The sequence below is a fragment of the Pleurodeles waltl genome, chromosome 5 (genome assembly GCF_031143425.1).
Source record: "Pleurodeles waltl isolate 20211129_DDA chromosome 5, aPleWal1.hap1.20221129, whole genome shotgun sequence".
NCBI classification, from domain to species: domain Eukaryota; kingdom Metazoa; phylum Chordata; class Amphibia; order Caudata; family Salamandridae; genus Pleurodeles; species Pleurodeles waltl.
The window spans coordinates 1,532,952,296-1,532,975,322 of NC_090444.1; the positions used below are offsets into that span (position 1 = coordinate 1,532,952,296).

General features: G+C 41.7%; 1 protein-coding gene across 1 annotated transcript in view; it reads right to left on the reverse strand.

Moving 5' to 3' along the window:
* The window catches only part of MYOM2 (myomesin 2), a 571,331-nt gene that overhangs the window by 402,338 nt on the left and 145,966 nt on the right, over positions 1–23,027 (reverse strand). The window contains exons 7-9 of the mRNA XM_069235814.1: positions 18,837–18,925; positions 17,779–17,826; positions 15,356–15,520 (exon numbers count right to left, since the gene is read on the reverse strand). Of these exons, the coding sequence (XP_069091915.1) occupies positions 15,356–15,520; positions 17,779–17,826; positions 18,837–18,925 (302 nt within the window). The remainder of the gene's footprint in view (positions 1–15,355; positions 15,521–17,778; positions 17,827–18,836; positions 18,926–23,027) is intronic.

Below are 23,027 nucleotides of genomic sequence, written 5' to 3' on the forward strand. Positions count from 1 at the left end.
GAAGCATTTTGGAAGAAGTCTCCATGCACTGAAGCCCCAGAGATGATGGGAGTGCCAATGTGCAAGAGTATTGTATTGGCCCAGGAGATGCTCTGCCTCTTCTGAAATCTGCTGTTAAAGGCAAAAGTGCCAAAACTCTTTGGCTATCTCCGCTAGGAGACATGACTTGGTCCCGCACAACTTGTTCACATAACGAACCGTGGAAAATTGTCCATTCAGAAGAGAATGCAACAATCTGTCTTCTCTGGAGAGATACTCTCAATTGCAAAATAACCCACCATCAGTCCAGGCAGTTCACATGGATACCCAATTCCGACTTGAACCACAGCCCTTCCACCCCATGGAGAAAGAGCCCCAACATGCACCCCAAACCCAGTGGCTGGCATCTGTCTCAAATATCATCTCTGGGCTCAGCCAAATATTGCTCTGTTGTTCCAGACCTCCATGACATCTAACCATCAAGACATTTCACTTGTGGTTTCTTTTGACAGAATGACATGCTCTGAGTAACTAAGGCCACTGCAGGGGTGCTGAATCTTGAGCCCATCATTGATGCTCCCCTTAGTGGAGAAGACCTGGGAAAATGGTCTGGATCAATGAAGTCAGAAGTCCCGCAAGGTGAGCTATTGACCTCAAGGATACAGTCTGTTTGCACAAAGCTGACCCCAACTATTTTTTGATGTTCTGACCTTTATGAGGAGGCAGCACTATTCATGATAGGAGGGATTTGGGCAGCAGGATTGATTTCTGAGCATTTAAAATGAAACCCAGATCCTGAATGAGGAGAAACGTCTACTCCAAATGGGAAGTGGCCAGCTGGGGACTTTAGGCCATGATAATGATGTTATCTAAAAAAATGATCAGGCAGACCCCCTGAGACCGCAGTGAGACCACAACAGGTTTCATGATCTTTGTGAAGCACCATGAAGCTAAGGCCTGAACAAAAGGGAGGAACCTGAACTCATAGCAATGCCCTTTCCAGCGGAACTGAAAAAAACAGCAATGAGGGGGAAAAATTAGGCTGGTTAAATAAGTGTCTTTTAAATCAAGTCATACCATCCAGTCTCTTTCTAGAAGGATGTTCCTCAGTAGATGGATTCCCTCCATCTTGAAATGATGGTAGATTATCAACGCATTGAAATCCTTTAGATTGAGCACCAGGCAGGACCCACCCTCTTTCTTTTCTACCACAAAAATACAGCTGAGAAACTCATTTGGGAGGGGGGATGACACTTCTAAAGCCCCTTTTCTATTTTAGAGCCTGAATTTCTCAGGAGATTAAATCTTGCTCTTGTTGTGAAAAATACATAATGGAGGGGAGGGAAGGCTAAAAAGGGTGTTGTAAAATTTCAACTTGCATCCCTAAATGGGTTCAAGTACCCAAGCATCCTGGGTTAACTTCTGCCAGATGTGAAGGAATAATTTGGTTCTGCCCCCGTGCAATCTCTGAAATTTGAATAATCCTCATCTGTAGATCCATATTCCTGAAATGGTCCCTGTGCTCATCTGTGATGCCCCTTCCTGAAGCGATTCCTGTTGGCTCTGGAGAAGGTGGGGTAGAATGTGAGGTTGTAGAAAAAGTATTGGTTTCCTCCTGTGTCTCATTGATAGAAGTCTTGTTGTGGTCTTTGGTGGTAACCACTTCCGAATGCACACCCCATGAAGCATCAGGCCCTCCCAGAAAGTGGGAGGAATACTTTCCTTAGTGACCCCGTGCTTTATCTAGGTTACAATAAGTGGCCACGAATTTTGATAATTTAAAAAAGGGGTGCCAAACAAGAGACCCATCACTTGGCTCTGTGAGCTTTGGGTCAATCTTAAAAAAGATGGAGAGTCAGCGCACAATGGATATACGACAATTTGCAGTGCCTAGCTGGCATATGACCCTTTGGGCCCAACCTACCAAGATGACTGGGTTGATGGGCATCGCTTACTCCTTGGCCTGTAAAGCCAACTCCAGGATCCTAGTTAGTGGACCAGGAAAGTCTAGTAACTTGCCTTGACAGTTGTGTCAGGCGCGATTGAGGCCCTGGGACCTTAGAATATTTTTTATGAAAGGTGACTAAGGTGGGGTCCACTTTGGAGGTCTCTGTGACCTTGCTGGGAAGATCCAGTCTGGGAAACTGAGAGCACAGGTGGGCTTTGACATCCTTAACAAGTCCCTGACATATGTGTGATTGAACGTAGCCAGCTACTTCATGTGGGGTAGCCATACAGAAAAACGTTGGTGTGTTATGTCCTCCAGTTCAAAAGTCAGACCTTTGGACTGTTTCTGGGCAGTGATATCACCTGAATTGCACTTACTAGAACCAGGTTTGGCCTGAACTCTAGGAGATGTGGAATCAGAATCATCTAGGCTCTGAGGAGGGGATGGAGTGATTGAAGGGATGCTGTAGGCGTGGTCTCCAACCGCTGAGTCTGCCAGTTTCTCAAAAACTGCTGCATGAGGGCTTTTAGAAGCTTTATTACTGGTCTTGTCTTGAGAGGCCAAAAGGCCATTCTCAATCTCGAATGTATAACACATCAGAGGTGACACTGTAAATTTAAATACTCTCACCTCTGGTGTGTTGTACGTTACAGATCCACCATCACAAGATAGCGGAGAAGGACTAACTTCCATTGGAACTAACATGCATTTTGCTACATAATTCAATATTTTGTCACATTTGAACCTGGAATTTATTACATTATTCCTCTTTCTTAATCTCATATGGAAGAAGGAATGTTGAACTAAGGAACCAGAAGTAAGAACAGAGAAGTTAATCTAAATGGAAAGTAGGACAGTGATGACTTGAAAGTGTTACTCATTTTCCTCTAAAAAGCAATTGCTACCTTCCGGCCAACAATCCTAAAGGAACCATAGAGAAAGAATGATCTATGAGGGACTCAGCAAGGCAGTTAATTGTCTTAAACTGATTGCAACACATATAATTATACATGGGCTCCTGTGAATACCAAGAATGTTTTTCACTGAGGGGTTCTCAGTGACCTCAAATAAACAACAAAAGTGAATCTTAACGTGTTTGCAATGTTACTTGGAACCCTGATGGGCAGAGGAGTGGGAGTGACAGTTAGTAACATGGCCTGCTCCCTAATAAACTAAAAAAGAAAACACATGGCATCCAGGATAATAGCACCACAACCAAGGCAATGAGTTAACAGAAAAAAAGATAAATATAGTTTCTCATGAACCCTAGGGCCCCCAAAAAAGTAAAAAATACATCTAAATCTCAAACGTTTTTTTTCTTTATTGCTTGCTTGTTTTGTTGCACTGTTTTGATTGTGTTTCTATTTGAAATATGGATGTTGTTTGTGGGCCGAATATCACATTTGCAAAAGACAAAAGTTAAAAACAAATAAAAATATAAACTGTGAAAAGTAAATCAGGAAAGAGCTTTTAAATAAGAGTAACCTGCTGAGTGCACACTATGAACCTGTGCTACACTAGGAATTTGTTCAGACATATTTTTGCACAAGCAAACCATTTTTGATACTGTAAGTGTGTGTCAACTTCTTTTAGGCCCATTCTGCAGTGCCATCTTTGAAGTAAATTATGAAAACGTGAAACTGAGTTTTGAACTACATACATACTTTGAGTGACTACTAAAGAGGAAATACACTGAGAATGTAAGTGCAATAATATCCCAAATCAGTATAATTGCTAATCTCAATTCAGTAATAAAAGGTACAAAGTATAATTTTTCAAGGTTTCTTCTTTGATGCCCATTCTATGGCAGTTGAAAAACTGTAGATAATTTGCATGGAAGGCATAGAGCATTCCGAGACATAATCTTTGGGATGTACTTATATTCTCCTACCAAACACTTGCTTTCGCATCACTTTTATTTCCTTGAATAAAGTATTTGAGTAAAACAAATATGTACGAAAAAGGGTTATTTGTTATTTGTTGAGGAATATGGTAGCCCCACTCAGGCAACAACCACATTTCTTTTCAGGGTGAACCACAGCACCACCAAATTAACCTGTGCTTAACCCACTGGTAGAGTGGCACAAGAGAAGTCAGGTTTAACTTAACAAACAAAGTGTAAAGCATTTATGCAGCACACAAACAGTAATACATTGGAAGCATAACACACAAAAAATCCCAAACCAATTTAGAAACAGAGACAATTCTGTACTTGTGACTTTTTGAAAGTTTGCTTTTTCCTGTTTCCACCATTTTGTGCCTTCTGCCAGTGTGCTGTGTCAAATGCCTGTAATTGGCTCAGCCGTTCAGCTTTGTGTATTCCTCTGAGACAGTGAGATTAAAGTGGAATAGGGGACTAAGGGCCAGTTTTACTCAAAAGTGGCACAGCGCGATGCTGCTCAAAATTGGCAGCGCCATGCTGCGTCACTTTAGAAATGCAGGGATACACAATATTTATTAGAATATGGCACACCCCTGCTTTTCATCATGCACTGGCACTAAATTGAGCTGCCTAACGCCAAGCAAGCATCCTTGCACCATGATGCTAGGATGTCTGCGTTGAGGGGTTTGATTGTTTATGTGTGGGAAGGTGTCTCTTCCTGCACATAAACAATCACTAATGGCAATTTGGCACTTCTTTGTGTGGTGCAGAAAGCAGCACACACAGAAGTGCCAAAGTGTACATTTTAAAAGATTGGTTATGTGCAGGAAGGGACACCTTCCTGCACATGAACAATCATTTCTGGTATTTTGCTCTTTCTATGTGTGCTGCAGAATACTGCACACAGAAAAAACAAAACACGCAGAGGAATATAAGTATTCCTCCTTGTGGCGCCTTGCTAATGCCAACCCTGGGAAGGCATTAGATTTTGGCGCTGCCTCTGGTTTATGAAAACTCATAAATCTGAGGCAGCGTCAAACTGCACTGGGTGTTGTTGTGTGTTGGAAATGGCCTCTCTGCAGGGTCACCCTCAAACTTTTCGCCTTCCTCTTCTTTTTCTGACCTCATTTTTGCTGGCTTTAGGATTCTGGACACTTTATCACTGCTAACCAGTGCTAAAGTGCATGTTCTCTCTCCCTAAAAGCATGCTAACATTGGCTCACCAAGCAGGACCTGCAGGATGCCCTATATACTATTGAGGAAGCACGCTGGCTAAGGGAAGTGGCAGAGGGCCAAAAGGGCGATGGCCCTGAGAAGATAAGGAGGAGGCGGGAAATGACTTAGTAGTGGCTCCAGGTTAGAGAGGGGAGCCCACAGAGAGGGGGGGTCCCCTACTGGATCATATGCAGGAAGCAGTGTCTCCTCCCACACCCAGTCCCCTGAGGACCTGAGGGACAGAGAGGCTGAAAGGGACCTGAGGCTACAGTTAGCTCAACTAGCTGCACAGGAAAGAAGAGCTGAGGCTGACAAAGCCCTGGCAGAGGAGAGAAGAGATGTGACTGAAAGAGCCCTGACAGAAAGAAAAATCGTATTCGCTGATGAACTGAGTCTGAAGGAACTGGACTTAAAAGTACAGCAAGTAGAGTCTAATGGTGGCAGCAAAACTTCTATGTCCAGTGCTGAGGGAAAGGTCCACACACCAGAGATTTGGTACCTGACTTCAGTGAGGGGGGTGACATAGACAGGAAGTTTAAGGTGTATGAGATCACTAGAGTAGCGCACAGAATCCCTGAGGAGGATTGGGGTGCTGTCCTATGGTGACATATGCCTGGTAATGTGAGGGATGCCCTTCTGGCCCTAGATGGGAGAGACCGGTTGAGTTATTCCACCACAAAGAAGACCCTTGTCAAGAGATATGGCTTCACCCCAGAGGAGCGCAGGTTAAGTTTCAAGGGCAGTAGGAAACTGTCTCACCAGTCCTGGGGGTATTTTGTGGGCACTTTTGCAAGGCACTGGATGGCTGGATGAAGGGTAGTATTGTAAACACTTTTGAGAGGCTGTAAAATTTGATTGCCAGGGAGCATATATTCAGTTATTGTTTTCCAGGGCTACGCCAACACCTGGTTGATTGTAATTTCTCTGACCCCAGGGAACTTTCAAAGAAGGCAGACCTCCTGGTGAGTATCAGAGTGCCTTGAGAGGCATTAGGGAGTGGCCCTAAAGAGGGTGGTCTTGGGTTCCCCTCAACAGTGTGTAGGGGAGGTACACAGTGACTCAGACAGGTTGCAGAATGGTAAGGGGGAAAGAGTCCCATATCCCCTCTAAAGGTAGGAGGAGAGGTGGGGAGGTCCAGGGTGCCCAATTTCCAGCCCCAGAGCTTGTACTGTTCCCACGGGGGACCCAAGCAGGGTAACCTAGTCTGTAATGACAGACCATCCTCTGATGGGAGCTCCACATTGTCAGGAGGACTGAGATGGGTGACCCATAAGGGCACCCTGACAGTTCAGTCGTCTGACAGTACCACTCCCCAAACAAGGGTGTGGAAGTCCAGTTAGGGGCAAGGTGAGGGAGGACTCACCGCTGCCCCCTGTTCAGCCTCAGGGTACAGACCCTGGGATGATTGACCAGTGTCAGGGAACCACCCCTGAAGTGGTGGGAGGTAGAGTGGAGAAGGAGTACAAGAGCCTAGGGGGTATTGCCCCCCCCCCCATTCTGAGATGCCTCAGAATGTAAACCAGGTACTTTGTGAACCAAAAGAAAACTGTTGATTTCTAACATTTGAGACTCTTTTTAATCTTGCAAAGGTGAGATCTCAATTTCTGCTTATTGAATCTTTATTGTTTTTACCTTAATTTAAGCAGATAAATATCATATGATTTTCTAAACCTGTGTGGTTTATTTTTGTGATGTTTTAACTGTGTTATTGTATGATTTATTGCACAAATACTTTATACATTACCTTCTAAGTTAAGCCTGACTGCTCAGTGCCAAGCTACCAGAGGGTGGGCACAGGATAATTGGGATTGTGTGTGACTTACCCTGACTAGGACTGTGGTCCCTATTTGGACAAGGTTGTATACCTCTGCCAACTAGAGACCCCATTTAGAACACTGTGGCATGCCCACAGCAACACTCATTGCATGTCCCTTCCACACAAAGGGCTGCGTGTGAAGGGGCCATATTTACAAGGCGGTGTTAAGCCACAAAAGGCGGCCTAACACCATCTTGTAAATACGTTGCAGGGCATAGCCCCACTGGAGCATCACGAAAAGTGATGCTCCGGTGGTGCTCGAAGCTCTTAAATATGCCCCTAAATGTTTGCAGGATGGGTGAATCTGCCAGTATGCCTGGGGCATAGCTGTTCCCTGCCTCACTTACGCTCCAAATGGCTTGCCTCCAGCACTCCCAGCACTCAAAAAGGAACCTAACACTAGCCTTTTTTCACCCCAGACTTCTCTGAGCCTTGACTGTGGAAGTGAAGAACTTTCCAGAACCAAATGTAAAGTAGTATGAGAAATCCCCTCAATATAAAGGCTGGCACCAGGTACAAATATTGGACCTCCTGACCCACTCTTTAGTACACTCCTGGCCCTGTGAATACTACAGGCCATGGACTGGCTTTTTCCACAGAGGACTGCCCTGCTGCTTGAGACCTGTCTTTGTCCCTAGAGGACTGCCCAGCTGCTACCAGAAGACAGCCCTGCAGCTTGATCTGTGCCTTGTTCCTCAGAGGCCTGTCCTGCTGCCTGATGTTTGCCCTGATTTCTGAGAAGAAAGACTAAGCCTGCTTCCTTCATCCCAGACTAATCTGAGTTGCTCCAAGTGTCAGTTTGCCAACCTCCTGTTCTGAGCTACAGGGACACAACCAGCTCCACAGACCTCACTGCAATTGGCAAGCTGACCTGATGCAACTGGACCTGCCTTGATCAGCAACTAGACCTGTCTGCGCCTCTGCTAGAGTGAGCCCCTGATCCCCAAGTGGTGCCTCCCCCCTAGGTCCTGAACTCCTGTAAAAGAAAAATTGAAATTCTAAAATGTTGTTTTCTTTGTGACTGTGAGCAGGCCAGTTAATGCAGAGATTGTGGTGCCTGTGATGAAAGCGAACACAAGGCATAAGGAGCTTCCTAAAAGACATTACATTGGGTTTTGATTGTAAGCTGGGATGCAACACGTTCCAGAGTTTAGCAGCAGTTATGGAGGAAGCCTGAATGCTGTAGGTCACTGCACTTCTACTTGACACACAAGTGTAACTTGATTGGAGCCACAGATGCCACTAAACATTACAAAATAAACTTTGCAACAGATAAGTGGGAAAGTTGGAGGATATCACTTTGTGAACACCAGCCATATCATTAAAGGAAACCCCGTGGCATATAGACACCCACTGAAAGAACCCAAGCGCAGGTAAAACATGCTTACACCAGATTGTGCTCGAATCACATTGCTGCCAGCATTCCGAACCAAGTGAAGAAGACTAAGGAGATCATCTGCATTTGCAGTTTGTCATAGATCAGACTAAGTGATTACAACTGGGTTATCAACTTATATTTTAAAAATGAGGTTCTCTTTGAGGATCCAGAGTTGGCCAAAGCAAATGCTTGCCTTTCTTCCTACCTGTGAGGCTAGTGGCAAGTTACAAACCACACCCAAACTTCAAACACTGTTTGCTTGAGTGGAATAACTGCTCCTGATTTCCGTTCAGGATTTGCTTTTCACAAGAGTGATGTTGAGAGAAGTGATCAACACTCTTAAGTTTCAGTTTGTGTAAGCTGGTGAGCATCTACCATCGTGTGATGGCAATATAGTTTGTCTGGGTTCTACAATTCTGTAAACTGAGTCTTTGCAATTTAGATGTCAAATGCCATAGATGATCTGGATGATCTGGGTGTCATTTATATATATATATATATATACTGTATATATATATATATACACAATCAGTCCCACAAACTGATGCAATAACTTAGGAGTTGGCCCCTATGGAGCATTGCAGCTTCTGTTATTGGCTTCAGATGAGAAAATTGGTAAAGCGGCTGCTTGGTTTCATCCTTCAAGGCAGTATTTTTTTAACTTTAGAAGGAGCCATTTATCCTTGCTCCGTGCTTTAATCAGGATATTGTGGTTTATAGAGTTGAAGGCTGTCAGAGTTCCAAAAGGATAGGTGCTTAAACACCTTCATTATCAATAAACTGCCATAGGTTGTGTAGAATGTGGATCAAATCAAATCAAATCATTAACATTTATAAAGCGCGCTACTCACCTGTGCGGGTCTCAAGGCGCTAGGGGAAAGAGGGGGTTACTGCTACTCGAAAAGCCAGGTCTTTAGGAGTCTCCGGAAAGCGGAGTGGTCCTGGGTGGTCCTGAGGCTGGTGGGGAGGGAGTTCCAGGTCCTGCCCGCCAGGAAGGAAAAAGATCTCCCACCCGCCGTGGAGCGGCGGATGCGAGGGACGGAAGCGAGTGCGAGGCCAGAGGAACGGAGGAGGCGGGTGGGGACGTAGAAGCTGAGGCGTCGGTTGAGGTATTCCGGTCCCTTGTCGTGGAGGGCTTTGTGTGCGTGGGTGAGAAGTCGAAAGGTGATCCTTTTGCCGACTGGGAGCCAATGCAGGTGTCTCAGGTGTGCGGAGATGTGGCTGTTGCGGGGCACGTCGAGGATGAGGCGGGCCGAGGCGTTTTGAATGGGTTGCAGGCGATTTTGGAGTTTGGCTGTGGTTCCAGCGTAGAGGAGTTGTCATGTTTGCAATTTGTCAAGCTGGAAGCCTCCCTGGATAGAATCCATAAGGCCATATTCTGCAACAGGTTCTTTTAACTTTCCTAAAACCATTTTTTTCTACTTTTCTTAGATATAGCAGGATGGAAATAGTATGGAAGTTGTTTAAATCCTACTGATTCAAGGGACATTTCCTCAGCAGAAGTCTTCGATTTGAGCCAGTAGTTGCTGGTGAGGCCCATTGACACTCATTTTTCGGCATTAGCACTTATGTATTGTCATCAAATATTGACCAGAGCAAGAGAGGAAAAACAGACAAAGGCGAAAGACGGAAGCAGAGAGATAGAAAAACGGCGACAAAGGAGCACATTCGGAACCTGCAACAATGAAATAAAGGGGCAGGCAGTGCCTAGTAGAGGATTAAAGAGGTCGGAGGTGATTTCAAGACTAAACTTCCTTGGTATTTGGCGCGCGGATATTCAGTAGCACCGATCACAGACTTCTGAGTAGAGCTTTGGGCACTGGCACTCTTTCTTTTACAAATTAAGCACTAATTTGCAGTGGTATAATCATTGCAAACATATATGTTTAAGTTAAAGTTCCCTTAGCTAGAGAGCTTTCCAAAGTAGGAAAAGCTCATTTTTGCAAAGTGCAAAATGCAATTTCTTGTTCCTAGATGGGCATAGGTGTTTTACTGAACGCAATGTGTAGCTGCTGGAAAAAACACAACTAACTGAGCACTGGTTATCGGAAAAAGACATCAAGGACAACAAGCATCAAGGGCAGGTGGAGGGTGGATAACTATACCAGTTATCAGGAAAAAGAGAGATTTCCGATAGCATAGCATTTCAAATCTTGGACTCTTTGCCAGACAAATCATGAGATATTGTCCACAGCTTGTATGATTGCTGAACCCTGGATTGGGCCGCTGGTGTGATTGCAACACAGTTATTATTTTTAATAATTCATTGGAAAGAGTTGCGATAAGTCTAATATTTTCCGATAAATACATCACGTTAGCCTCCCTGATGTTGCATATTAAGATCTCACTTGGTGCCAAAGGCCTTCTTTTGCCCAGGGTCATGAACTTTTATTCATTTCTTTTCTGCCGTGTGGACTAAGGGTTTCAGATTATTAAATTCGGGGGAGGGAGGTGTGATCACGGCCAGGCATACCGGTGGGTCCCGTCCACTTTTCATCATTCCAAGGTTTATTGTGATCTTGTTTTGTGATTTGTCCTGGTTACCGTTGAGCTGCAATGTTATTTTTTGTACTCTGTGTTACAAGGGTGGATATTTCACACCACGCTCGGCACACTGAAGGAGGAATGACTTTGTTACACTTTGAATAATAATGTTCCTCTTGAAGGGTATGATTCACTCTTGCTGCACTCCTCACTTCGCTGAGTATTCTTAGTGTGCTCATGGTTTACTCTTGTAATTCAGCAGAGAATTAGGAGCATTACAGAAATAAATCACGTTTGCTGACACAAAACCTTTCTGCATCGGCCTTCTAATTCTATTCATACTCTACATACAGCGGATAAAACTTGCAAGTATTTACTTTTTCGTGTTTTGCCAAAGACTTCAGAATGCTAAAGTTATTTTCTGCTGTAAATCGTCGTGCTTCAAAACAGCAAAGCTAAAGTTACTTTATCATTTGGCAACTGAAAGAAGTTAAAAGTTGGAAACCGGGGACTACAGGAATAAAGAAGCAAGTAGAGAAAATGCATTAATTTGACAATAAAAGCGATTGCGAGTTCCTTTGTAGGACACGTTCGCCAATTTTGCCCTCACAATGTCAAATCTCGCACAGAACCGGCATGTTTGACAGGCTGCATAAACACTGCTACGAGGGACAAATGGCTACAGTGTTACACAAACATTCGTACTTTTCGAGTTAAGGCATGAATGTGCTACACGCTATTAAAATTGAACTAGAGTCCATGCCACATAGAAAGTCATCACCGGGATTTTGGCAGAAAAACAGACTCATCCTTACTATGTGGAGCTACTTGACATCCACTAATGAAGAAATAAAAACATAACAGATCGGCCTTTAAAAGGCTCACACGTTAAACAAGCATTTGCAATGCACTAGGGTCTCGCATTTGTCGGAGTTACAGCTGTTAACAGTTGTAAACTCCCAACCGGATTTTTCTTGCATACAGTTCACACTAATAATACCTATCGGCAAAAGTGCAATTAACTGAGTAACAAGGTCGATAGTATGCCAAGCGCTGGACCTATGCCCAGAGAGATTGCGCTGTCAAAACAGAGAAAAAGTAGTCCACAAACCCAGCGAGCCTCACATGTTTTCTGTAATTGGTCGCTGCGCTCGAGGAGGGCTCACCACCGCAAAAAGGCATTACGTATGCGTGCCTTCCACTAATCAAAAGAGGCGGATTCTAAGAGGCAACCCAACTTGCCAATGAAACACACTGACGTGACGTGGACAGGGCTCCGAGCCCTTTTCTAATACCTAAAGCGTCTCGCTAGCGATATGCGTGCCCGAGCGCATGCGACTCAGGCTCAACCCAAAAAAAGTGTTAAGGTGGAAAGTGATATGAGTAAATGAATTATTGTGATCCCTCCAGGATTATGGACTATATTAACTGCATTATACACCAATGTGAGTTCCTTAAAACGCACTTCTGCAAGAGAAAAGCAGTAAACTTGTGTAACTGAACATATTTTTGGGAAAGAAGATGGGAACTTTGAAGTTTCTCCCACCACGCAGCTTGTACATTGATTCAATTTGAGTAAGAAAAAACTATTTTCTCACTCCCCCACTTCCTCATCGCATGGAACTACATTGGCCTTGGCTCGGGAGGTGAAGAGCTGCAGGGCTCTCTCCCTCCTCTGGCCATAGGCCTCTTCATAAACAGTACCTATGACTTAATGCCACGGGCAAGTGAAAGTCTGCACGCTGTAACAAAGCCAGGTACAGTGATTTTGCCCAAACCCATGGGCTCAGGAGGAAACACAAAAAAACAGGATAGACCTCTGATCCAAGGTGCCAGTATGGCACCAGCACAAGTCTCTTACAGGAGGGGCACAGACTGGGAAGAGTGGAAAGTTGGGCAAGGGTAGGAATTAGTGTGAGTGGAATTGCTAAAGTGTATTCATCACTGTCATGGCCAGATATCCAACTCCTTCACTTAATGAGTAGATTTTTGGCATTTTCAGCCAATTAAGTGAAGAGACAGGGAGTTAGATAGGGGCTGAGCTATTGTTGGAGCTTAATGTAAAATCTTTAATGGTCAAAATCCAGGCTAAGCAGCGGGTTTTTTACATACTGTCCCCCGCCCTTACTCACTCAGGCACTACAGGTATGAGCATGGGCAGAACTGAAGGTGCCACACAATAACGTTGTATGATTAACTGCACTCTTTTGTTGTCTTGCTTCTCAGGTTGCCAATACAGTAATCTCCTTCTTCTTACCTTCTCCTTTGGTGGTGCTTTACCCATAACTCATTGCTGCAGACTGAATCAGCCAGAGTGCCCAGCTCAGAGACATTACCAATAAATGTTCTCCAGCTCATCAATGGGGGTGCCCTCTCCCTTCATCCTTCAAGTACTCCCAGCAGTTTACTCCCTTGAACATCAAGTACTGCTCAACAACCTCTCCAAATGAATGTGCTTTAATGACACCAATCCATGGCAGCTCACATCTATTTATCTCTGCTTGATCGACAGAGTGATCCAGATGAATCCCTCAAGATCTTAACTTTTAATGTGATCTTCGGAAAAGGTCCATATCTCTGTACATTTGTTGGTCCTTTTCTGCCTCTTCATAGATTTCTAGTGTGCAAGAACTACAAGGTCCATCTACATACAAATGACACTGGTCTGTAATTGGAGGTCTCATCTAACAAAATCATCTGCTACTTGAAAGACCTTCTACTGCCAATCCAGCATGGATGTTGGAGGTCAGAGACAGACTTAGCCCCCCAGTTTGAAAGTGACCTGCCCTTCATTGAATATTGTACCCATTTCATGCCATTCATCATAAGATACTAGATTTTGAAGTGGAGTAATGTGAATGTATGATCAATATTCTGCCACGTCATTGTAAGAAACAAAATCAACTGTTTTCCAGTATCATGTTTGACCTTGATAGAGCAGCTTGAGCCTGTGAAATAAACATTGGCCTTGTTTTTCCAATGATATTATTCTATGTGGAATTGTACTACCTATTGTTCACCTGCACTAGCCTACATAATTATTATTTCAAATGCATATTTCTAATTTTTGTAAGATCAAAACACGTTGCCATTAAACTTTATATTATTCACATCAAAACCTTGGAGTGCGGCTTTTTGGTGCCTGCGATGAGTGGCATCTTTCTTTGTTTCTAGTTTATATATATATCAATATTGTTCTAAGCTGGGTGTCACTAAGAGATGTATTTTGCTAATTCTCTACACTCACATAAAAGCTTAATATAGCAAATCAAATGTAAATTCTTCTAAAAAATGAATTGCATACTCAATTTATTGCTGTACCTTTAGGTGTCTCCAAAGTTTTGTGACAACCAATCTGATTTTCTTTTAGCTCGTAAATAATATAGGGTTTTATACTGTAATCTCCTGAGCACTATCCTTCTATTACATTCTATCTTACAAAATGGCACACATAATTTATAGATATTATGGATGTGTAGAATAGAAAACATCTGATTAATCATTTTCCTTGAGATTTTAGGTTTCTTTTTTTCAAAAGAACCTTCCACGTTACCTCTCCCCTAATGTGGCCACTGTAATCCTATGTGAGGTGGTGCAACCATTGGGTGTGCTTGCAGAATCATGCTGCTAAATTTGTAATTAAGATACACTTGTGCCTCTCCTGTATCTCTCTGCTGCACCCTGTTTCTTCTAACTGGTTTTGTTCTTTATAGTTTCACATGCACACCTAAATGCATACATGTGCTCAGAGGCCCATTAATGCTACAGAATTATTGGGCATGCGTAATGAATGATTTTCTTTCTGTAATGGAACTTTATGACAAGATTGTAATCCCTAATATAGACAACTGTCTGTAAGTGCACTCAGTCTGAACTGAATTAGTGGAGCTACTGTTTCATGCGTAGTTGACAATTGTCTATTCGTCGAATCCGATAATAGGGCTTGATAGTAGCTAAACCTCCATGAATCATCTTTATAAGAAAGCCCTTCTTGTAAACCTTCTATCATGACAGTATATGGAGAATTATTAAAATAAGCCTAATGCTTGAGGTCTGTTGTTTCAGAAATACTAAACTTGGTATGTACATTTTTGAGCAAAGCAGTTCCATTAAAAATGAGGAACATAACATGCTATCTTAGCCGAGGAAATCATCTATAGGTTCGGACCTCTGAGTAGTCTTGTGATTTGAAGACAGGAAGTCTTTAAAAATAATTTCTAAATATTATCTACGATTTTATTGTAGTGTATTATACTGCAACTGTGTTTTTAATGGATCGTGCAGATCACTGAAGAATTTGATGTTAGATTCCTGATCCAAAAAATTGCAAAATAGTTAAAATAAAAATAATTAAATGAAATCTATAATAAATGTCTGTACTGTAAAATTACAAAAATAGCATCTACATATCATGCAAATTTATCACCGTACATTTCTTCCCAAAGACATGACTATGAAATGAAAGATATAGAACTATACATGTATCTGAAATCATAAAATTGTCAAACTCAGTAAATGTGTCAATTTCTGGAATATTTTTTATGAAACGCCACTGTATTATTTAAACCTAACCACTGTAAAGCTCTTTAAGAAATTAACTAATACACTACCTTGTAGTTAACGTTCTATCTTTAAGTTAGAAATTGCACTCACCATCTCTGTACCATTCAGCTCGTGGTTGAAGTCTGGTCAAATCTGGTGTGATCAACATCGTACATGTCAGACTAAGTGTTTCACCCTCAACCCCAAAAGTGACGCCAAACTTTTCCAAAAACTGAACATCGATATGGGCAAATGTGACTAGTGGTGGCGTGGGCACTACAAAAAAAGAAGGCCAGTTATTTGTAAGCATGACAGACAGCGCACAATCATTCTCAAATGGTCACAAGGAGAACAATATAACTTGGCCTGGGAGAAATTTTAATTACGGCAGAGTAATTGAAGTAATTTCTCATTACTCTTGTGGCACAAAATTACCCAAAATATTTCGATAATGCCTATTTGCATAACTTGGGTCTAAAATGCCTACCCAAGAGCACTGTAAGGGAGCGCCACCAGCTGCTTGCTGCTGTTTACTTGCACTTAGAGCTACTTTCTTACTGCAAAATCCATCCTCGTCTTCATTTTTAATGTAGGGGTGGATTTTGTGCTAAGAAAATGGTGCTAAATGGAGGGTTACGCTCCTCGTGTAATGCCACACAATCGTGTATAATTTTGCTGTAATTTCACGTAGTTACACAATAGCCAATTACATGAGTAACACCCACCACTAAATGTAACTGAGCCATTCCATATGAACAGTATAACAGTCTCATTCCATGTCAAGATTTGTATATTTATATTGCACACACCCTGGAATTAATATTTTCTAGGTGTATTAACGATGAAAAGACTAAGTAAAAAAGAAAATAGTGGAGAGCAATAGTTTTGGGAAACAACTGGATGTGGAACTTCAGTTCCACATTCGAGCCACCTGGAAGTGAAAATAGTGAGCAGACACTGTATAGTGCATATAATATCTCTCTATCAATCTTAGAGATAGCTATTTGAAGCTTTTGAAACTGATCCTGGTTACAATGGAGATTTTATGGTGCTCGCTTCTTTCCAGACTTCGAATCATGTTGCCAGTAATATAGTATGAGGTGAAGTGACATAAACCAGTGTTGTGATATCTAACGGGCATAGGTAGTCTTAGTACAGTGGGATAACAGAAATGTCAGAAGAAAGAGAATGGATACTTGTGGCTTGTCTGGATGACTTTAACGTAGGAGTGGAAGGAAATTTAATGTTCAATAGCAATACTAAGAGAGACAGTGTGTGACTATTGAAGGGTATCTGCCACACAGGGGACTCTTGGGGAATGCTTCAATAGACACACATGGCTATGGTGAAGCACCCTGCTCTCCATGTTGTTCTGTATGAGGAGTAGGGTTCTGAATAATGCTGAACATAATTGTGAAAATGTCCATGTGCACGGATCTGAAAACTGATCAGTAACTGCCTCCATTGTTTGTTGCATCAAGAGTTGAAGAGGGGAGACAGCCACATTGTCATGAATGCGACACAGCCAAGAGAGTCCTGATTTGGTTTGAAAGCAAGTAGTGAGTGTTATGAATTCCATTTGACTAGTTTTCCCCTTTTATATTTGCTTTATGGAACCTTGGCACTTTGCTTTCATCTTCTACCAGCTTATTTGTTAAAAGTTTGTCCCTTTGACTTTCAGTTTTTTCTCTGCTATAGTAGTCCCTGGCAGACAATATGCCATGCAACAAGTGTGAAACTGAGGGTGTCAATTATCAATAGTAGCTTGCTCGTTGTAAGTTAATTGTGGGAGACCTGGACTACTCAGGCCAGCTTTCAATGTTTAGTTTTGGGGTATCAAAGGTGTACACAAGACTCCCTACCTAGAATAGCCACAGTCGCTTGCCTGCTGAGTTACCAGCTGGGACATTTATTGCTAAAGACAATCTGATGGTGGATATTTACCGATGGCCTTTTGATTGTGATTATGCTACTTTTTACACATTGGTGCCATTTGGAATTAAACGTTGGAGTTAAAATGTGGGTTTCCATCATGTCATATGAGGGTCACGTTAAAGGCCCTGCCTTTTTAAAGTAAGGCACGTTAAACATGAACTAAAAAGTAGTATTCATTTTGTTTCAGGTTTAAAATGAGGACTGCATGTTGTCTTGAATGAACGATTATAGATTAACGTAAATCACATTTTCTAGACCCTGTGAGAGACATTTGATTTCCTCGTAACAAATCACCTTGAGAACCTATGGATTTATTTCCCAAGAAAATGTGTTGCACGATTTTCCTTCCTTGATGAGTGGTTGTTTGCATTTTAAAACAACGAAAATCAAATACTGAACATGAATCGACAGAGTAATGCATGTTAATTAGTAGCATGTGAGGTCGACTCCGCATTTATTAATAAAGTATATCTCAGCCCAATAGGAAATGGCCCGTTATCAATGGCTGTACAAGCCTAACAAGGATACAACTTTTTTCAATTTCTCAAAAACTGCTCAACTACTGAATTGTAACTTAGAGGATGCAGATGTCCACTTACAATGAACAGGCAGTAGAACTGAATGATAAGGCTCATCCTCTCGGAACCCTGTAAAACAAAGGGCAATGATCAGTTAGTTCTCTGAATATGTGAAGCATTATTTCTTGTACTAAATTGCCTACGTGTGCTACACATTAAAACTTGAGGAATCGTTAATGAAACTATGTGCAGCTGTCGTGCATTGTTCAAATCTAATGGCGTTTGGTCACGTTCCACACAACCAATGAACAAGCAGTCTAGAAAGGATGGGTGGCACGACTATCAATCTGTAATTTTAATTATGCCAGAGAAATTAATGACATTGTGAAATGTCGTGTTAGGGCATTTTGCATAACAATTTAGCAGATCAGATCATGCACCTCGCATAAAAAGGTCTCGTGAGACATCAGTGGTAGCTGTGAGACTTTATATGCGAGAACTGCCTAAGATTACACAGAGTGATGCAAGATACCGGCACCCCACATTTCGATACCTGAGTTTCATGCAATTTAGCAAAATCACAGAAGAAATAAATATGTTATTTCCAATAGCAGATACATCATTTTAAAGTAATTTGTGTCTAAGATTAGAATAAACAACAATTCAATATCACCTTTTCAATACACGTAAACAGCAAGTATATTTTATTACCCCATTAAACATGCAACATTCTTTACCTTTGTATGAGAAAACACATAGGTAGAATCAGATTTTAAGATGTGCAGATTTCATCAGCATCTTTTTTTGTGGTATTCAATATATGACATTTCTGAATAAAAACGTTTATAGAAAGTTTTCGCACATCGTTTAAAAACTGATCTGCTGGCTACATAGAACCAACCAGGTGCAATGCATTTTTCCATCGATTTTTGCACCTAGGGACCGATGCCAAAATTCAGTTTTCGTACCAGTTCTTGCCCTCAAACAGCATATGTGCATCCGTTTGTCGGTGCAGATTTAATCTGCTTCCAGTGCAAAATTGCTCTATACCAATTTTACCCCATGCAGGGTGGCCCTCTTTCGATGCAAATCTGAGACAGCACATACACAATATTTCACAAGCCTTCATGCATACGTACTTCTGACAATCACAGCAGCATTGGTTGAGGCTTGCCCATGAACATTTGTCGCTACTGCTGTGTACGTGGCAGTGTCATTAAAGTTAGCTCTAATGGATAAAAAAGCAATATTAGAAAACCCAAATCACTGGATCTTTATGATGACAAGTACATTCTAAACTCATTGAGTACAACAATGTAATAACATATCAAATTTAGCATGGTAGGCTAAAAGAGAAAATAATATTGCAGTATTTTTTCCTGTAGCATTCGATGAAAAACCTAGGTTGCCCTAGAAGACTATACCCGACTAGCAAACAGAGGGTCTTATGTTAAACACATTTAAATAAATCGATGATTGATAACACAGTGGTAAGTAGGACACCGGGCCACTCAAATACTTATACATTTCGGTAATGGCACATGAACGAAGGAAGTGTCATTCAAAAACATCAAAAGATTTCACAAAGAAGTAAAAATGTTTTCGACCTCTAGTATTATTTATGCCTCTGCCCCTGAAGTTATCATCAGCATTCTTTAAGAAAATAAAGTCAACAGTATTGGCATTTATATCCGCCAATAAAAACGCCACAATTGTTTTGAACGAACTGAGATTAAGAAACGAAAAGAGGAGGTTTTAGACTGTCATATTTTAATCATGTTAGCAAAAGCAACACATTGGTTTAGACAGCCTATGGAAGGGGTACTTGACCCCCGTGGCTTCAATAAAAAGTGACTTAGTGGGCACAGGTTTCCTTCTGGCTACTTTAGTACTTGGAAAACAACTTAAGTAATCAGTGGCATAAATAATGATGTACAAGGCAGGGTTATTGAGAAACATAGGACGTACAATGAAGGACAGAATTATCTAAACGTTTCAAATGTCTAAATGTAAGAATGGGAAAATCACATTTTATAATGAAGCTTTCGTTGGAATGCTTGTAGGCATGCGGGTATAGTAGTGGTTAGAGATCTGATGAACGATAGAAAGCCAATATTGATTAGATAAATCCAAATAAAATCAGACATCCTGATAATGAGTTATACCAATTCCTAAAAATTAAATCTGAAAATTTCCATAGAAACCCCAGACTTAACTTCTTTTATGTGACATTTTCAGGCAAATTACACATGGCACCAATGATCTTTTGGAAACCGAGTAACCAAATGTATCAATAGTTAATGTTGTTATGCATGAATTGGATCCATGATTAGTTCATGCAAACAATGAGTTTGGTAAAGACGTGGCATGGGCGAAGGAGTTGCGTTTCAGTCTGTAGGTCAGGAAAATATTTGGATTATGTTTAGTTAATGAAGATATTGCTTGATGCATAACTGTGCTTGGACCAAAATGTTTAGGTGTGGCATGGATGATTCATTGAGACACTGGTACTGTAGTGAAGAGGGAGGCACCTTAATTCAGAAACTGGAGAACTGGGGATTGTTCCAACATTTTTGGTCTTAATAATGTCTGAAGTAAATTTAATATTTGAAAAATTGCTTACTTTGTGAGTGATGTGGTCATGTGCGTGTGTTCGCTGACTCGGATAAGATTTACTTTGTGAAAAATTAAATGCAACTATTGTTCATACTGATAATTGTCGCAGTAAGATAAGTTATTTGTGACTGGAAAAAAGTTATTGTCTCATAAGTAGTAGGTCTGAATCTGTCATAAACGGAACTGTGGTATTCTAAAGATTGCCTTATTTAATGTAAAAGAGATCTGCAAAACTCAAACCACATTTGTTCTAAATTTGATGACTATATTCAACAGATGGACTTTCCATAAGAAGAGGCGTCCTAAAGTGAAGCAAAGTTAGTGGATTCATATGTACTAAAAACAGTGCATGTGTTGAGAAACCATATGCATGTTTTGAATGATATCTTGGTCATCCTATGAGTACTGGATGAGTGCTACATTTGCATGATTAGAGATTCTACTTTGTCTCAATATCCTTTAGTTCTATTCCTTTCTAGTTGTCTTGATGACTGAAGGAAAATGGCCATCTCTGAAGGATCACCCCAAACATTTTACCTTCCTCCTCTTTTTCTGACCTTGTTTTTGTTGGCTTTAGGACTCTGGGCACTTTACTACTGCTAACCATTGCTAATGCGCATGTGCTCTCTCCCTACAATATTGGTTCATACGCAATTGGCATAAATAATTTACTTGTAAGCCCCTAGTAAAGTGCACTACATATGCCCAAGGTCTGTAAATGAAATGCTGCTAGTGGGCCTACATCAATGGTTATTCCACCCACATAAATATCTCTTAAACAGGTCTCAGGCTTGCCATTGCGAGGCCTGTGTGTGCAGTTTCACTGCCACTTTGACAAAGCTAATTGCCAAGCCTTAAACCCCCTTTTGTTACATATATCACCCCTGAGGTAGGCCCTAGGTAGCTCAAAGGGCAGGGTGCTATGTAAGTAGAAGGCAGGACATGTACTTGTAAGTTTTACATGTCCTGGTACTGAAAAACACTAAAGGTCATTTTTCACTATTCTGGAGCGTTCTCCTCTCATAGGGCAGCATTGGAAATTCCCTTGTATACTTAAATGGTCATTTCTGATCTGAAAGAGTGGCATTGTCATGTTTGGTATGGTTGGAATGATAGTGAGAAATCCTGCTTACTGGTGAAGTTGGATTTAACATTACTATTTTAGAAATGACACTTTTAGAAAGTAGGCATTTCTCTGCCTCTACTGCTCTCTGTGCCTTACAGCCTGTCTCCAAGCCATGTCTTGTCTGTTCTGGTTGACAGCTCCCCTTGTGCATTCGACACGGACAGCCATAAACATAGGACATGTAGCTGCATCTGCATTCATCTGCACACTGATAGGCAGGAAAGGTGGAAAGGCTTTCACTTACACTTCAAAGGCTAGTGGCCTGATCTCACACAAAGGACAGAAAACCCCCACATATCTCCTGGCAGACAGGGCTCGGTTGAAAGGGGAACTGGCGCACTTCAAAACCACTCTTTGAAGTCTCCTCCACTTCAAAGGCATTTGAGTATATATACTGGGTCTGCGGCCCCCTAAAATCAGACATTTCTAGACCTACAACTCTATTCTGTCAGATGCACTGCTGTGCTGCCCAAAGGACTCATCTGGACTGCTTTTTGGGAAAGACTGCTCTCCTGCTTACTGCCCTGCTGACCCCTGACTCTGCTGGAAGGACTCTGCCTTCCCTCACAAGTGCTATACAAGGGCTTGGACTGTGCATGCCCCTGTGTAGAGGTCTCTGGCCATAAAATACATCATCTGACAGTGCAGAAAATTTGACACAACGCCTGAAGAATTGACGCTGCACCTGTCTTGTGGATGAAAGTTCACAACATTGCCTGCCGGATCGACTCAGCACCTGTTGTCTCTTCAAACGCATTTTGGATCTTCAACAAATTGTCCCTGGGCATCAAAATATCACCTCATCGCAGTGAGGAACCAAGGCTGCGTGCCGTAAAATTGATTCATCACCCTGCCACGTGGAAAAAAACAATACATCACTTATGCTGCACCGGAAGAAATGATGCATTGCGTTACTTTCTGATGCATCTCCTCCTCTGCAATCCTGTGCATTATTATTTTTGACGCATCCCAGGTACTGTGTGTTAAAAAGATACAACCACGGACTGTTAAGGATTGACACTCATCTAAACCTTTAAAAAGTGATATCTTGACTTGGGCATATTGAATTTTGTCGTTTTACTCTTCTTTTAGTCAGATAAATAATAACTATTTTTCTAAACTGGTGTGGAGTACTTTTGTTGCATTTTCACTGTTGTACTGTATGAGTTATTGGGCACACACTTGCCACTTTGCCTTCTACGTTAAGCCTGCCTGCTCTGTGCCAAGCTACAGTGGAGTGAGCACAGGATAGTTTAGGTTGTGTTGTGACTTAAACTGACTAGGATTGTGGTCCCAAATTGGACAGGGTGCAAACTTCTGCCAACTAGAGACACAATTTCTAACAATGACCTTCTTCTGCTGTCTTCTCTTGCTGTTTCTCTCGTCACTCTTCCTATAATGTCATCTGTTAGTAAACATTATGAGACTTGAGGCTTAGCCACATTGCAGCACTTAGACATGATGCAACTAAAGACATACAAGATTTGTTGAGTAATGTTTAAATGCATACATCTGCAACACAAAGAAAACAAGGATTGTTATGGAATATATGTATTTGTTGCTGAAAAGGCTTCCTTATGGAAAATTG